The following is a 15,151-nucleotide window of genomic DNA, read 5'->3' as shown; positions in this document are numbered from 1 at the left end:
GTAAACTAGTCAAGTGTGTGTTACTATATACGTGTTGCACATGTACCGTCACGCCAATGTAGTATTACACTAGAAAGAAAGAATGACTGAGTATTGTTTTACGCCGCTTTTATCAATACTCAGTGGGATAAAGAAATAATTAATGTCTAATGACAAGAAGTCCTAACAATTAACAACAAAACACAATCATTTTATAAGGAAATATTTTAAATAGAATATTCCGTGAAGTCACGCATGCACCGGTCAAATGGTCTATCACACATGTTGCATATGAAACGTTATGACATAACAGTATTGCACTAGAAATCACAATTCGCTGTTATTATCAGGGCAAACGAAATTAACGTCTTTCACAATCACGGGTATGGTACTGACAGACCAATGATCATAAACTGGATTCGAACATACGAGTAGCAGATCCACGGAGCTACATAAAGGGACATAAATCTGCTCAACGAGTACCGGCGTCAGCTCAAAGAGCTGCCTATGCCCCTTTGTCAAACAAATAATCGTTTCTCAAAAGGGCCGATTATATTTTGTCTTGAACAAAAATCTCAGGTCTGTCTCAGAAAATAAATAGTCGGTCCCTTAATAATGCCCCAAACTGTCAGTAATGATGGTCTTAATGCATACACACACCATCAACCCGTACCCCTTTATCTTAAATATACCATTTAAAGATGGCGAGTTAATGCAACCGGAAGTGACGCCATCTTAACCCTCAATATCCGCCCTGGTTGCCGAATATCTTCTGTATATTGGCGTTGTTGGGGTTGAGCTGGCCCAGCGCTGCAGGACTCGTCTGTTCGATGGCCTCCCAAACCGCGGCGGCTATCAGGGCCTGGCCTTGCTGTCAAGTGAGACAAAATAGTTGGTTATGGTGAGTGAGTGAATTTTCAGCAATAATCAAGCCGCTCTTGCCACTATTCAAAACGAGCACGGATATGGTCCTGACAAAACTGAAAACATAAAGGACACGAGATTCTAGCCCCACATCGAGCCAAAGGGATGCTACTCCGCACAACGAATTCCAAGGCCTTAGACGACAGGGCCCCTGTTATTGAAAGGGCAGCGATGAGTTATATATATACTGTATTCGACGTAATAAGCACCCTGGGCGCTCTCAAAATTAGAAATAGGGGGCTCATATTACAATATTATTTTGGCGATCTAAGTTCTCGCTACCCCTAAACAAAGATGTGATAACATCCTATTACGGGTCACATCAGAACGACCTTTCGCGAACTTTGACCGACCACTGAAATGACTAACAAGAAGTCGACATGAGCCAATTAGAAAGTAGCTTTCCCGAGCTTTTCGGCACTCATTTCAATCTGGCGACTTCCATTTCAGACTACGCTTGAAAAATATGTTGACACAGCTGTCGATTAAACTTTTGAAAACTGAACAAACGAACATTCCGGAATGTTTAATATATGGTTAAGATTGCATGGCAGTGTTTCCCACGTACTGTGCAACGCCTCCTCCGTTCAAATGTTTATCCCACGGAAGCGAGAGATAGACGATAAGTTTAATGGAATCAGTCGCACGGGCCGAAACTGTCGTTCGGAATACCCCGTGTTAACATTTTCGAGGCTGCATGATTACAAAACACATTCCGACTTACACTTTCATGATCTGGTAAGCGACGCTTTGATTGGTCTGATGAAAGGTCGTTCTGACGTGACCCGTAATGGGATGTCCTCAGATCTTTGTTTAGCGATAGCGAGAACTAGATCTGATTTTAATGAGATTGCCATAATTAAGGGTGCATATAACACACGAGTGCGTATTATACACGAATAAATAAGTATTGTGTACAGTGATCAATCGGAAGGGGTGCTAATTAGGATTGTACACTTGCCAATATATTAGCAAATATCGCTTTGGGCGCTTATAAGAGGGGGCGCTTATTACGTCGAATACGGTAATCGTTCAAACCAAAGCTGTACTCTTCAGAAACATGGTGCCAACCCTTCCTCGTCAGCATCTCACACATGGTTGAATCAACTCTCACACATGGTTGAATCAACTCTCACACATGGTTGAATCAACTCTCACAAATGGTTGAATCAACTCTCACACATGGTTGAATCAACTCTCACACATGGTTGAATCAACTGATTGTGTGACAATGAAAATTATTTTGTTTGGTTAGACCGAGAATTAATGTTGGTTAAAGTCGCAGTCGAGCTCAACCATGGCGACCTATAAATAATCGATCCTGGGCCAGACAAACAAGTGGTTGATAGCAAGAACAACCATACATGCCGTCAGTGTGCGGTGACATACAATCAGACAAGAGTCACAATGTAACCACACGAACATATATTTGGTCGCTACGATCGATCATATTCAGGCCCGACCCGTGAAGATACAGGGTAGAATATGTCTTCAGCAACCTATGCTTGCCGTAAAAGGCGACTAACGGGATCGGGCGGTCAGGCTCGCTGACTTGGTTGATGCATTTTATCGATGCTCATTATGTCAATCACTGGATTGTCTGGTCCAGACTCGACTATTTTACAGAGGGCCGTCATATAGCTGGAATATAGCCGAGTGCGGTGTTAAACCACAAACAAACAAACATATTCAGGCCCACGTGATATTACTGCTTCGTAAAACAACATTCAAATACTCGGAATAACATTATGGTGTATTGTTTCAACCTGTTCGTTAAACGTGAAGCTAACAAAGGTGTACTTACCTGGTTGGCATGGAAACCATCCACAGGTTCAATAAGTTGCCATGGTTCCCCTCCCTGTTTTTTCCACTGATTCAACACTGTAACAAGACGTGTGGGTGTGGCTGATTCTGTGTAATGGTTCCAGTTTGGTAAAATATTCTTATATTATTTTGACAGTATTCAGTCATATGACGTCATATCCGCTGAAAGCGGAAAGTGTGTGCGTGTGTGTGTGGGTGTGTGTGTGTGTGTGTGTGTGTGTGTGGGGGGGGGGGGGGGGGGGGTATTCAGGCCAAATGTGGCGGTGGGGGCAAATATTTGTACAAGTATCATTTGTCCCCAACTTGATTCAAATAAAACTGTTTACTGTAAAAAATCACCCCCTCCGGCATGACGGTGGGCCAAAGTGTCGCGTTCATGACAGAATAGTTTAGCAGTAAAACTGTTTCGTATTCCGCCTGTGTTGTGTTCATTTTACATATGATTAAATTTGCGTTGTGTTCCTTGTAATTCCTTCATTCTTATAAGCTGAATTGGTCACGTGTTATTGCATTCATTTCCCAGTGAAAGTTAAACATTAAGCCACGCCCACCGAAGTGGACTACTTTTGTAACTACTGAATGTCTGGGAATCCCAGTATTACAGTCGAGGGAAATCCCTTTCTGCTCACGTGTGTCGTCATGCACAGGACATGTAGCGAATGCAGGTCTTAGACCGTTACCACTTTGGACGGGTTTGGTGCTGACAAACCAAGATCCAATAGGGCCGGACCGGGATTATAACCCCCAAAATTATTTATTTCCGGTGTGTCCAAGGGACGCAACTCTGTACAGCGAAATGCGGCACCATAGACGACTGGGCCAACCTGAACACAATGATCAGCACCGAGAACCCAAAGGATATAATAAGATAAACTGATTCTTCTCACATGTCTCAATTCTGGTTCATTTATGCCAGATATTGATATATGAGCTGTATATGATAATCCCAGTAGAGCTTCAGGTTCCAGACATGTTTTGAAAGTTGATATATCATAACTACCACGAACTGCGCCTGAATTCCCATGACACGAAAATGATAATCCCAGTTGAGCTTCAGGTTCCAGACATGTTTTGAAAGTTGATATATCATAACTACCACGAACTGCGCCCATGACACGAAAATGACGCAATCCCTTGAAAGGCATAATTGAAGAGGTGAGGTGAAATGGGGTTTAACGTCGCGTCCAAGATTATTGCACTTATATAGCCACGTGCATACACGTGGGTGTGTGGCTGCTTGTACTAGTCCGGACTGATGCCGATTTATAGTGCTGGCACACTGAGATACCATGCCGCAGTTTAACATGAATATCCCACTGAGACACAGTATACTGACCCCGAGCCGGCTTTAGCCCTTTAATGCCGAGCGCCAGACAGGGTAACAACAAGTACCATCTTTTAATGTCTTGAGTATGACGCGGCCGAGGATCGAACCCCGGACCTTCCGCCTTCCGGACGGAGGCTCTACCACTAGACCACGGAGGCGGTCTACAATTGAAGAGCTCATCGTAGTAAGTGGTCATTGTAATATGCGCGGGCCCAGACCAGCTGTGGTAAAGCACCATGGCCTTTGGTCATTTGGGACTCTTGGAGAGGGACGCTTCAAACTATTGACTAAAAAAAATGAGTGTATGAATTGATTTGTTTGTCAAAATAGGGAATTGCATCAGACATCATTCTTGTCACTGATGCGTCAAATTTTGAAATGTCTTTCACATGCCTATCTTAAAACTTTTGAGAGGTTTACCGAGGCGTTTTTAAACTTGAAAACTGTTTTTGACACAAACATTACACACGTTATGAAACCGGTACTAGGCTGAAACATTGCAAACAGTCGCCGAAACACTGCAAACTTGTTTGTTTCATTTTAGCCACCATCAAACATTGGTGTATTCTTTCTTTTGCCCGTTAATGTACTAACAAGGTACATGTACGTAAATAGTTTCTCCCCCCCCCCCCCCCCCCCCCCCGACGAACTGATCGAATTCTACTCAATATATGGCCAAAAAATTCTACCTTTCTCTTCTTAGCTCTGATAAAAGAATTAGACCTTTTCGTTCTGGCTATAATTTCTTTAACTCCATACGTGATGAGGACTAGATGCCTTATGACGGCCTGGTGCGTTATATCGTATCATTTCTTAGGGAAGACAACGTATTTCAATACAGTCCTTGTCGATATCTACCTTTATCTTTATATTCTTTTCTGTCTATTTAATCATCTGTTGTTATGGTGTATTACGTGTTGAAGTAACAAGCACTGTACCATGTTGTGTATCACTTGTTGAAGTAACAAGCACTGTACCATGTTGTGTATTACATGTTGAAGTAACAAGCACTGTACCATGTTGTGTATAATGTGTTGAAGTAACAAGCACTGTACCATGTTGTGTATAACGTGTTGAAGTAACAAGCACTGTACCATGTTGTGTATCACTTCTTGAAGTAACAAGCACTGTACCATGTTGTGTATAACGTGTTGAAGTAACAAGCACTGTATCATGTTGTGTATCACGTGTTGAAGTAACAAGCACTGTATCATGTTGTGTATCACTTGTTGAAGTAACAACAAGCAGTGTATCATGTTGTGTATCACGTGTTGAAGTAACAGCAAGCACTGTATCATGTTGTGTATCACTTGTTGAAGTAACAACAAGCTGTGTATCATGTTGTGTATCACGTGTTGAAGTAACAGCAAGCACTGTATCATGTGTATCATGGTTGAAGTAACAGCAAGCACTGTATCATGTTGTGTATCACGTGTTGAAGTAACAACAAGCACTGTATCATGTTGTGTATCACGTGTTGAAGTAACAACAAGCACTGTATCATGGTGTGTATCACGTGTGGAAGTAACAGCAAGCACTGTATCATGTTGTGTATCACGTGTTGAAGTAACAACAAGCACTGTATCATGGTGTGTATCACGTGTGGAAGTAACAACAAGCAGTGTATCATGTTGCGTATCACGTGTTGAAGTAACAAGCACTGTATCATGGTGTGTATAACGTGCTGAAGTAACAAGCACTGTATCATGTTGTGTATCACTTGTTGAAGTGACAGCAAGCAATGCATCATGTTGTGTATCACGTGTTGAAGTAACAACAAGCACTGTATCATGCTGTGTATCACGGTTGAAGTAACAACAAGCACTGTATCATGCTGTGTATCACGGTTGAAGTAACAACAAGCACTGTATCATGCTGTGTATCACGGTTGAAGTAACAACAAGCACTGTATCATGTTATCATAGATGATTAATTTAACATACGATTCCCTCATACACATATGGTTATCTTGACATACGATTCCTTCAAATATAGGTGGTTATCTTGACATACGATCCCCTCACACACATATGGTTATCTTGACATACGATTCCTTCAAACATAGATGGTTATCTTGACATACGATACCCTCAAACACAGATGGTCATCTTGACATACGATTCCTTCAAACATAGATGGTTAACTTGACATACGATTCCTTCAAACATAGATGGTTAACTTGACATACGATTCCTTCAAATATAGATGGTTAACTTGACATACGATTCCTTCAAACACAGATGGTTATCTTGACATACGATCCCCTCATACACATATATTTTATCTTGACATACGATTCCTTCAAACATAGATGGTTATCTTGACATAGGATTCCTTCAAATATAGATGGTTAACTTGACATACGATTCCTTCAAACATAGATGGTCATCTTGACATAGGATTCCTTCAAATATAGATGGTTAACTTGACATACGATTCCTTCAAACACAGATGGTTATCTTGACATACGATCCCCTCATACACATATATTTTATCTAGACATACGATTCCTTCAAACATAGATGGTTAACTTGACATACGATCCCTTCAAACACAGATGGTCATCTTGACATACGGTCCCCTCATACACAGATGGTTAACTTGATATACGATTCCTTCATACACAAATGATTAACTGAACATACGATCCCCTGAAACACATATGGTTTACGTAGCACGTCTTTCCCTGAAACCACAGATAGAAACGTGTTGCGTGTTCCCCGTAAATATAGCGGTGACCTTGGCAGACGATCCCAGTAGGTTAGCAAGAAACGGGCTAACGTTAAGGATCAGTGTATTTCTATGATATGGAGACATCACATGCTGAAAACAGCATCAGCATGCAGGGCTAATAAATACACAAAACAGACATCCATACATCCAACTTGACTTTATATACACGAAAGACAAACATACTAAATGACATGTACACTATTAAAACCTGGACCCGTGGAGAAGAACTCTATATCACAGTCACGCAGTTCAGACAGAGGCCATGCGGAAAAGCGATAATCCAAACGGTAACCTTGCATCGTTTCTGAATTAACATGCTCCAGGTGTGTGGGTAGACATCGATCGCTCATTCCAAGCGCTGGCTTAATCCACAACGAAGCATACATTAGCGTGCTATATTTAACATCACTGGTGTTTTCAACTCATAAGTCTCAACTTCAAGCGTTTGGGTATTGGTCGCTGGCTTCCTTGATATTATAATTCAGAATGGTGTATTATCGATTGTCCGTCATGTGGAGTTTCCTGAGAGGTTTGGACTAAAAATTGTCCACTGGAATCAAAGTTTCGCTTATACGTCGACAGCATCTACAGATGTCGTAATTGCCGCGCTGTCGTCGACCCAGATCGCCCACAGCGTATCCTCAACACAGCGAAATCTCAGTATCCGCCCTGGTTGCCGAATATGTCATGTATCTTATCGTTGTTAGGGTTAAGAGATCCGATAGCGAACGGAATGTTTTCCTCTACATGTTTCCATATTGCAGCCGCATATAAGGCTTGTCCCATCTGAAATATGTAAGACGAATATGTGTCTGCAAATATCATCGGTATCACAGGCATTCTACGCCGACGTCCAATCATATTAACTGGGCACTGGTGAAGGCATCCTCGATTAACCTGTGTATTGTCTAAATTATATTATGATATTACTGTTTTTAATTCATCGACGTCAAGAATAGACGAACATTCATTTCCAAAGACGCGGTGACAATTTCAGGAATGGATAATAGAAACAGGTCCCCAAGGAAACATACTCCTTGTATGACTCAATGCATACGACTCGGGTGTATGTTTGTTTCTTTGTTGTTTAAAGACACATTCAGCAATATTCCAGCTATATGACGGCGCTCTGTAAATAATCGAGTCTGGACCAGACAATCCAGTGACTGACATCAAGAGCTTCGATCTACGCAAATGGGATACGATGACATGCATCAACAAAGTCAGCGAGTCTGACCACCCGATCCCGTTAGTCACCTCTTTCGACAAGCATAGTCGCCTTTTACGGCAAGCATGGGTTGCTGAAGAACTATTCTACCCCGGATCTTCACGGGTACTCGAGTGTATGTCTTAGAGTGTATGACACAGAGTATATGAATCTATAGTTCATGACAAATCTTATATAAGTGAATATCATGTACGTACCTGGTTAACATGGAAACCATCTATCGGTTCAATGAGTTGCCATGCTTCTCCGCCCTGTTTTACCCAATTAGCAAACTCTGAAACCACGTGACAATATGCCGTTATCCAAATAAGGAGCTAACACGTGTTAGATCAAAGGATAGAAATACGAACAGAGAGAACATGCACGTGCGTTAGCAAAGTGTAGCCAGAGTATTAACGAGCGTTTATTCCAATGCATCCATCCAAAGCGTTAGCACAAGCGTTGCTTAATAGAACGATTTGTTATTCAACTAATGCTAAGCTAATCGCCTCACATTGATAATTTTCCGAACGCTTCAAGCGACGGCTCATTTCGCACAGTGAGCAGTGAAGCAGAGTGTTGTGAGTGAGTCAGTGAGCGTGTCAGCCTACGTGACGGCGGTCTGAAAATAATCGAGTCTGGACCAGACAATCCAGTGATTGACATAATGAGCATCGATCCACACAATCGGGATACGATGACACGCATCAAACATGTCAGCGAACCTGATCACCCGATCACGTTAGACGCCTTTTACGACAAGCATAATCGCCTTTACGGCAAGCATGGGTTGCTGAAGACCTATTTTAACTCCGGATCTACACGGGTCCAGCCACTTTGTAACATCAGTTGTATGTCAGTACCATTAACATAGTACAATGTCGAAACTAAGCCAGATCAATAAGCCTTACTTTTTAACTGAAATGTAAATAGACTCTCTGCGAATCTCGTTTTAACACTTTACTTTTTTATGATTGAAAGAGAAAGCATTGGTGTCCTAACAATTAGATTTAGCTGTCAAATGTCAAGAATCCGAAATCTTTCTTGTTCCAGTGAAATTCCTATATTATTTGTTGTTTAACGCTGAACTCAGCAATATTTCAGCAATTTGACGGCGGTCTGAAAATAATCGAGTCTGGACCAGACAATCCAGTGATTGACATCATGAGCATCGATCCACACAATGGCATACGATGACATGCATCAAACATAAGAGAAAGCATTGGTGCACTTACATTAGATTTAGCTGTCAAATGTCAAGAATCCGAAATCTTTCTTGTTCCAGTGAAATTCCTATCGTGGTAAATTAGTATGCTTGCAAGACGACACTCAACATGCGATATTAATGTGCGTAGCGTTTCGCGAAAAAGTACCGTTACCATGGATCCGTATGCGGAGTCAACATGCAGTTGCGGTGTACAAAGTAAACTGGGGCAAAAGAAAGCATACGCCAAGGTTTTACCAACGTTCAAACGTTATCAAAACGTTACGAGAATGAAAACAGCCGAAACACCGAAACGTTGAGGTCCAAATTACAGCTATGATCCCCTTATCAAATACATCCATATCGAATAAAAAAAATAAAAAACGTTTGTTTCATTTTAGCCTCCATGAAATATGGGAGCATACTTTCTTTTGCCCCTAAGTTTAGTTTATTAGAGATACAAGCAGGGCTCCAGACAAGCTGCGTATCTGCGTAAAATACGCATCAAAAATGCAGAAATACGCAGTAAAATAATATCCAAGCGTATCAAATACGCAACGAACATTACAGATTCGCTACAAAAATAAAATTTGTGCGTATCATCAAAATATTGCGAAGTAACCCTGCGTATTCGATTAGCAAATCAGCAATTTATTTTAAAATTATAAACGGACATTCCGTCAACCTTGCCAAACTCCACGATGACAGTTACATCATGATCATTTGCCATCACACTTTCTTGTGGAAGTATCGAGGTATTTTTTAGTCCTATAAAGCTCTCGAACCCACACGACACCAGTTTGCAGGGACTAGATGAACACATGTGTAAAAACTAGTGTGTAATAGAAATTTGAATACCCAGATAGAATAACTGATACCAAATGATTTTAAAATGCATGGGTAAAATACCCACAACACCAAAAGATTATCTGGAGCTCTGTACAAGAAAAGGCACCTAACAGACAGGGAGGTCACAGTGCATGAACTTAATGTATCTATGCGATTGCAAAATCTTTAATAGAGATAAAATTATTTTTTTATTGCACTTCCCATATATCAATTTTATCTTTTATTCTTCTAAGACATTATCTTCATTTTTAAAAATGTCTTTTTTTATATATTTTAACCATGGCAATATTTTAGAATAAAGGGCTGAAAATCAATCATTAAGAAAAGAGGTTTTAGTATAAGAGATGCACTGTATGGTATTAAGGCAATAAATGTGACCCTATGTCATTCAGCAAGCTAGAAAAGAAAGGTGGTCTATACCGCTCAACGATTGCTAGAGTCAACTATTATGTATTATTCAAAGGGTTCATGGGATTATATGAATTTCTTTCAATTACACGTTGAATGGCATATTCGTTTGACTCACAATGTAAGGAATGTCAAGGTCACAACTGATTTGTTCCATGTAAACTGTCGGGCAAAAGAAAGTACACACTTAAAAATTGGATTTGACCATTAATTTACAAACGTTATCAAAACGGTACTAGGCTGAAAATGGTCGCCGAAAAACGATAAAATGAAGGTCCAAAACACAGCTGTGATTCAAATACAGCACCATCGAATAACCATTTCTTGTTTCTTTCAATTTTACCCACCATCAGCCTTGGGGGTATATTTTCTTTTGCCCGGCAGTGTATATGTGTGCAGTCAGACTAAGAATGAGGAATGTTTAATGAATTGATATGATAGACAAGATTTGTTTTAATTCAGCAGCAGGTAAGCAGTGTGGTTTAGTACTTCTACTGAACAAACACTCATGCAACTGTCAGTTATCAGTTCGTCAAAATTGTTCAAAACAAGTTAAGCATCTGTTGTTATGTTTCGGGAGTCTAAAGCATAGGAGTGAGTTGGGTTTAACGCCGCTTTTAACAGTATTCCAGTTATATCACGGCGTGTCAGCTTAATGTGGGAGGAAAGCCTGAAGCGATACAGGTCTCAGACGTTTACCACTTCGGTGAAACCCAAGAGCACGGGTATGGTGCTGACAAACCTAGAAACATAATTGGGACGAACCGGGATTTGAACCCACAATCATAGGTTTCTGGCGTGCCTAAGGGACGCGACTCTGCACAGCGAATCGCGGCGCCTTAGACGACTGGGCCACCCGTGCCCCTTCCAGGATGAGTGAGTGAGTGAGTGAGTGAGTATGGTTTTACGCCGCTTTTAGCAATGTTCCAGCAATATCACGGCGGGGGACACAAGAAATGGGCTTCACACATTGTACCCATGTCGGGAATCGAACCCGGGTCTTCGGCGTGACGAGCGAACGCTTTAACCACTAGGCTACCCGACCGCCCCCTTCCAGGATGAAGAGGACATAAAGGCTGCCATAGAGGCATGGTTAGAGGGCCAATCTGCGTAATTCTATAAAAGTGGTATTAAAAGCGTAAAAGACAAATGGAATAAGTGTATTGAGGTGAATGAATTGAAAAGTTAAAGTGCAAAAGATATTCTGCGACTTGGTCTTATATGGAAGTTGCAAAACTTATTCGTACATTATAAATGTTAAAAGTGAAATTTAATATCAAACTATGTACAATTTGAAAAAACATGATTTTCAGTGCCTACAAAAATACAATACCCCCACCACACAGCACAAAGCACACACCGCACACTGCACACCGCACACCGCACACATTCCTAACCCCACCCGACCCCACCCCACCTACCTTGCTCAAAGGGGCAGTCCATGTACGTGACGTTGAATGAGGAGAAGGCGGACTTCTCGGTGGTGGCGATGTCCTTCAGAACGTTGCTCAGCTCGGCAGCACGCTAAACGAGAAGACTCACAAGCCTAAAGGTGAGGTGACAATAGTAATGCACTTATATAGCAATGTGCATGCACGTCTGTATGTCTGTCTTATCGCCTTAATGCCGTGCCCCAGGCAGGGTAACATATACCATCTTTTAACGTCTTCGGTATGACGCATACAGATAACAGTATATGCCCCTATTCGATCCCGCTATTTACTATACGCAGTATAGTGGTTTACAGTAAACGTTTGTATACAGTAGTGCGGTTATAGAATCTGCCGGTGTCACGGCATTGAAGACATGGCAACAATATAAATAGCCGTGCTATACTGTTGATTGTATCGATAGACGTAAATAACTAAAACAATTTCTGATCACATTTTTAATCCAAAATTCAGAGCAAGTTCATAGGATATACTAATTTGTATAATTTTAGTATTTTAAAGTAGATGAATATACACTGAGTTCACTACAAGCAGATTACGCACCACGGCAGTCATATTCCTGATAGTCTCATTCGTCTGTAGCCAGCCCCGACATGGCGATACCTGCAATATAGAAGCAGATCAAAATAAGATTACAATTCCACTTTTACAGTATATACAATCTCATTAAATTCAGATCTGAATTCTCCCTACCGCTAAACAAAGATCTGAGGACATCCCATTAAGGGTCACGTCAGAACGACCTTTCATCCGACCAATCAGAGCGTCGCTTACCAGATCATGAAAGTAACAGTCGGAATGTGATTTCTCTTCACGCAGCCTCGAAAACATTCAAACGGGGTATTCCGAACGATAGTTACGGGCTTAACGACTGAATCTATGCAGTCTAGACCATATATTAGCCATTAGCCATTACAGGTTTCAATCTTTTAAGCGAGAATTTGCCAAAATATGTTTCGAAGCGTAGTCGCCAATTTGAAATTTGTGCCGTAAAGCACGAGAAAGCCGCCTTCTGATTGGTCATTCCATTGGTCGGTCAAAGTTCGCGCAAGGTCGGTCTGACGTGACCCGTAATGGGATGTCCTCAGATCTTTGTTTAGCGGCAGCAAGAACTAAGATCTGATTTTAATGAGATTGACAGTACATGTATATATGAACAAGTCAGCACCATCCTACTTATCCGACCTTATCCAGGTATATCAACCATCTAGATCCCTCCGTTCTTCTGACAAACATCTCCTTGGTATACCAAAACTGACAAGATCCGGGCAGAGGTCATTTGCCTTCAGTGCTCCAGCTCTGTGGAACCATCTCCCATCACATGTGAAAGAAGCAGAAACTCTAACAATTCCTGTTCAGCCTCTTTTATAAAATCTAAAACAACACCAACTGCCACATTTATTTGTCTTGTATCTATGGCCTTGTATCAGCGGAGTTTTGCCCTCTTTTATATAGCGTTGTGGAAATTCACCTAGTGTATGGCGTTATGTTACAAATGTAAGGGTGTAAAAGGCAAATAGTGGTGAAAATTATATGAATGGATCACTGAAAATCAGTGATGACACCAGGTGTGCGCGAAAAGGGTAAGCATGTCCTGCTCTACCCGCAACTCACACAATTTGCAATAAAAGTGTGTTTGTTTGTTTGTTTGTTAACAAGTTAACAAGTTAACTACAACACAAACAAATATACATAAGGTCATAACAGAACATAGTCCACAGTAAAGCCAATGAGCACGGGTATTGTGTAGTTTATCTCACAGTCACTAAACCATAGTATGTCCCCTTCCTCCAGCCCTTAATCTAATGCTATACCCTAAGTGAAGCAAGTCTAGATTGTCCACAGGTTCTCACTGGGGCTCCCTTTCAATTTTCATGGTGTTGTTTGTTTCGGTCAACATTCTATATTTTTAGAGACTATGCGTAAGTCAAGTGTATTGTGATGACAGTCTGTGTCATGCTCGGGGCTGATCTGGGACTCAAACCTACGGTAAGTAGATCCTCACACGACTAAGGGACGCAACTCTGCATAACGAGTTGTAACACCGTTGACCACTGTGCTGCACGTGCCTCCCCAAAGACGTGACGTTCCGGATTTAGTTGATGGTGATTTATGTTGTTTATAATGTGAATTATTAATATACGTTTTGGTTAATGGGTATTTTGCTTCTGCGCTAAAAGCATTACAACAGACGAATAAATCACATAAAACCAGGCAAGATCCCCCGGGCGCATGGAGCAAACAATGCCTTGTGTTATATTTGGATAACATATATCAAATCGCTCCCACATACATACCATTTGCGATGCCATTGAATTACTTCCGGTAAATGGACGTCAGTCATGGGTATATAATTCTACCATGAGGAATTTTATTTCAAATTGGGCCATAAACGATCATATTGCAAAGGATCAATTTGATTCCTTATAAGTCGCAGAAATTCAAGGTTATTGACATGTAAACCAATTCGGAACAACACAGGTTTTCTATTTCTTACCATTAAATTTGATCTGTTGATCTTTGATAGTCACACATGAGCGTCGGTAAACAATTTCGCAACCTACTTTCAGCCATGCATAGAGGTGTGTGAATGAATTGTGTTTTACGCTGCTTTTAGCAATATTGCAGCTATAACAAGGCGGAGGACCTAATCCTGCACAGGAACCGCTTTGTAATGTCACCCATGAAATACGTATGACTCAAAGTCCTAACAAAGATAGTTTAAACCGTTTAATAACGCAAACTTTGAACAGTGATATTGAATCGTTACCAGTTGAATCTCTTCTGAGTCAAAACAGGTGAGAGTGAGCTTTTCCAGCAATATCACAGTCGGGAACACCAGAATGGACTTTACACATTGTACCCAAGTGGGGAATCAAATCTGGACCGTCGGCACGACGCGATACTAGGCATCCCCCCGCCCAGTAAAAACAGGAAATATTGCATAGGAAGGATTCATAAATTATCATCATCGTCGTCGTCGTCATCGTCATCGTCAGCATAATGACACCATCATCATCATCATTATTATTATTATTATCATGACACCATCATCATCATTATCATCTGCTCGTCGGACATCAAAAGGCCGTTAATAGATCTTAAATTGTGCGTGTTGCTTAAAGGCTGACATTGCGACCACCCTAAACATGCCCTTTTCTGAAACCCGGTGGGGAAAATTCCAAGCTTTGAGCATTGCACCATGACAGAACCATTGACGAGGACAAGCAGCGCCTAGGATCATC

The 15,151-nt window shown here is 41.2% G+C and overlaps 1 protein-coding gene across 3 annotated transcripts in view; it reads right to left on the bottom strand.

The window, feature by feature from the left end:
- Positions 1-226: 226 nt before the first annotated feature.
- LOC139451162 (acyloxyacyl hydrolase-like) overlaps positions 227-15,151 on the bottom strand; it is a 40,052-nt gene continuing 25,127 nt past the window's right edge. For 2 of the 3 annotated variants that reach the window (XM_071232942.1, XM_071232939.1), the window contains exons 16-19: positions 12,450-12,509; positions 11,877-11,979; positions 2,708-2,784; positions 227-850 (exon numbers count right to left, since the gene is read on the bottom strand). In XM_071232942.1, coding sequence (XP_071089043.1) covers positions 722-850; positions 2,708-2,784; positions 11,877-11,979; positions 12,450-12,509 — 369 coding nt within the window. In that variant the 3' untranslated portion in view covers positions 227-721. Of the gene's footprint in view, positions 851-2,707; positions 2,785-6,939; positions 7,574-8,212; positions 8,290-11,876; positions 11,980-12,449; positions 12,510-15,151 lie in introns of those variants that run through there. The other variant, XM_071232941.1, reaches the window with a different exon arrangement.

This window comes from Haliotis cracherodii, unplaced genomic scaffold, assembly GCF_022045235.1.
Source record: "Haliotis cracherodii isolate W230 unplaced genomic scaffold, xgHalCrac1.p SCAF_10, whole genome shotgun sequence".
Lineage (NCBI taxonomy): Eukaryota > Metazoa > Mollusca > Gastropoda > Lepetellida > Haliotidae > Haliotis > Haliotis cracherodii.
Note: the sequence above shows the minus strand (reverse complement) of the source record. Positions and strands in the feature narration are given on the sequence as shown.